The 3,450-nt window shown below is 29.8% G+C and overlaps 1 protein-coding gene across 1 annotated transcript; it reads left to right on the forward strand.

Annotated features, from left to right (window-relative positions):
- LOC107465488 (L10-interacting MYB domain-containing protein-like) lies at positions 1 to 999 on the forward strand. The gene is made up of 2 exons (XM_016084468.1): positions 1 to 342; positions 430 to 999. Exons 1-2 carry the CDS (start codon positions 1 to 3, stop codon positions 997 to 999), a joined length of 912 nt encoding a protein of 303 aa, XP_015939954.1.
- Positions 1,000 to 3,450: the final 2,451 nt, after the last annotated feature.

The raw sequence follows: 3,450 nt of genomic DNA on the forward strand, positions 1-3,450 counted from the left end.
ATGAATTTGATCACATCTGAAGAGAAAAATGATGGAAAAGAAATTGCACAATGGAACAAAAATTTAGTAGACATCTTTTGTGCTTTGTGTGTGAAAAGTATTGAAGCTGGTAGCAAACCGGGCATACATTTTGATACCAAAGGTTGGAAACAATTGATAGCTGAATTCACAAAAGCTACGGGAAAAGAATATAATAGAAAACAATTGAGAAACAAATGGGATCAGTTGAAAGTAGATTGGAAGAATTGGAAGCAATTGAAAGGGAACGAGACTGGACTTGGATGGGATTCTGCTAAAAAGACAATTGATGCAAGTGAAGAGTGGTGGGCTAAAAAATTAGCGGTTAGTATTCTTAAGCTTAGTTTAGTAAGCATAGTAGCATACATATTGATATATATAATTAGTACTAAGTATCAATATTTTATGTAGGTTATTCCAAAGGCTAAAAAATTTAGAAAAGAAGGGATTCATCCAGATTTTGAGGCAACATTGGATAGGATGTTTCAAAGAACAGTTGCAACAGGAGAAGATGCTTGGACTCCATCTTCCGGAATAGTTCCTTCTTCAATTGAGAAAGATACACAACTTGAAGATAGTGAAGATTCTGATATAGAGCATGAGTCTAGTGTTATAAACATTAAAAGAAAAAGGGAAAATTTCACTAATGCTAATACTTACAAGAAAGCAAAAAAAGTTGGAGGTGCTCAGAAATTGTCACACCAAATTGATAGACTTTGTGAGGCTGTGGAATGTAGGAGCTCCAATAAAAATGATACTTTGGGACCTAGTATAACTCAAGCAATAGAAGAATTGGATGCTATACCGGATATAGATCCACTTGGACAAATTTATATGTTTGCAACTCGACTCTTCTTGGATAAAGATAAAAGAGAGCTGTTCGTTGCCTTAAAGCATAAAGAAGTCAAAATTGCGTGGTTAATGAACGAAAAGAATGTCCAAGAGGAGAAGGAGAATAATTTATTTACAAAGCTTTTTTAAGATTTTTTTACATTCATTTTATAGACCATGAGTTGTGTCTGCTGTTTACATTCATTTGCTTGGATTTGTTTATTTTATTTGATCTTCTTTATTGCAAATAAAAATTACAATACTTTCCTTTCTTGATATATTATTCTTTTTTTTAATCTTTGTATTCTTTCTTTTAATATAATTATTATACAGTGCATTGGAATATGGAAATTGATTATGATGAAGAGGAAGAGGAAGAATTTGATCGAGTTTTAACTTCTACAGCATGTTTGGTCTTCCAATATTATAATAAGTATATCTATAAAAGACCATGCATGAAACTTCTACACAAACAGGAAACAAATGGCTTAAAGAGATATTAGAAGGGAATAATAGCCGTTGTTGCAGCATGTTTAGGATGGAAAAAGATGTTTTCAAAAGACTATGCTATGATTTGGAAACAAACTATGGTTTATGTGCCTCAAGGAGAATAAGTGCTGCAGAAATGCTAGCAATGTTCCTATTTGTACTAGGAGGTGGAAACTCAAATAAGTCAACTAAGGAGCGGTTTCAACATTCCGGTGAAACAATAAGTCGAAAATTTGAAGAAGTGCTACAAGCTGTGTGCAAAATGGCCATAGACATTATACAACCAAAGGATCGTGATTTTAAAGAAGTGCCTACAAAATTAAAGAATGATGATAGATATTGGCCTCACTTTAAGGTAATTTATATATTATTTATTTTAAAAAATATTATAAATAATTACCAAAAAAATTATTATCTTTCATTGCATGTGTTGGTATTAAATTTGCTTTATAGTATTTGTAAAATTAATGTTCTAATCATGTTAATCATAGGATGCAATTGGTGCTATAGATGGAAGTCATGTGCCAGTGATTGTGTCTACTGAAGACCAAATTCGATTTATTGGTAGAAAAGGAATTCCAACCCAAAATGTTATGGCTGCATGTAATTTTGATATGGAATTTACTTTTGCTTTGGCCGGTTGGGAAGGGATAGCTCATGACACAAGAGTATTTTTATATGCAATTGGTACATCTGAGTTGAACTTTCCAAAACCTCCACCAGGTAATACTTGATTATCTTTAAGATTAAATTATATACTCCATATATAGATTTAATTTCTTATCATGTTTTCTTTCATTTAATAATATACAGGTAAATACTATTTAGTAGATGCAGGCTATCCAGAAAAGAAAGGTTATCTAGGACCATACAAAGGAGCAACATATCATTTGCCAGAATTTCGTCGTGCTAATGGACCTTCTGGATACTACGAAATATATAACTATGCTCATTCTTCACTTAGAAGCGTGATAGAACGTACATTTGGAGTTTGGAAAAAGAGATGGAAAATTTTACGAGATATGCCTAGTTTTAGCTATAAAAAACAAATTCAAATTGTTATTGCAACAATGGCTCTGCGTAACTACATTAGACGTTATTCTACAAGTGATCGTAAGTTTAAAAAATATGATCAGATGGACGTTGAGCTTGAAGAAGAAGATGGATATGGCGATGAAGGTGAAGTTGAAAATGGAGTTGAAAAAGTTGGAGATGAGTTTCTTGGAACTATGGAGATGGTTCGAAATAATATAGTATTAAGTTTGATTGGTGGAAAAAATTATATTATAGTAATTTAGGTAATTTAATATTTTTAGTAATGATGTTTAGGATAAAATAAATTTTTATGATACTTATATAAAATTTTAAAGTTAAAAAATAGAAGAATTTATTTATTATATTTATGTTTATTATGAATTTTTTATTTTAACATTATTTTATTTTAAAATATTATATAAAATTTTAAAGAATTTGAAAAAAAAATTATTTTTTTGTTATAAACATGTTTATTATAATTTTTTCAACTTTTAAAAGCTGTTTTACCAAACACAATTATGGTGCTTGTACTTATTAAAAGCCATTTTTAATTTGATTTTACCAAACGTAAGTGCTGCAGCTTTTAAAAAGCTGTCTTTTAAAAGACAGCTTTCATAAGCTACTTTTAAAAAGAAAAAGCTTTACCAAACTAAGCCTAAGTCTTACCTTGGCTTTGGGAATTATACTTCCAATTTGATCAATTAGACCAATTGTGATAAGATCACAGTCTGTAGCCAGTGAGACATTCTGTGAATTACATGCATCATTGGGCACTAAATCCTCGTTAGGAGGAATATCCATTATTGTTATCAACTGAAGAATATTGTATGAGTAAAATTAGTTGAATGATCAATATTTGGAATAATTTATCAAAGTGTAAAAAGTTAGTCGGAGTGAGCTAAGGGACTATATACACACCTAATAAAAGTAGTTAAATTTCAATTCTATCTATTTTTTAATTTTTAAACTAAGTGAGTAATCTTAAAAATTATCATGTTATCTTATCTTTAGTTAAAATCAAATATAAATTAAATTTTATCTTGATTTTTATTTTAAAATTTAACCAAGTGAGTTTTA

This window comes from Arachis duranensis, chromosome 9 (assembly GCF_000817695.3).
Source record: "Arachis duranensis cultivar V14167 chromosome 9, aradu.V14167.gnm2.J7QH, whole genome shotgun sequence".
Classification (NCBI taxonomy): Eukaryota; Viridiplantae; Streptophyta; class Magnoliopsida; order Fabales; family Fabaceae; genus Arachis; species Arachis duranensis.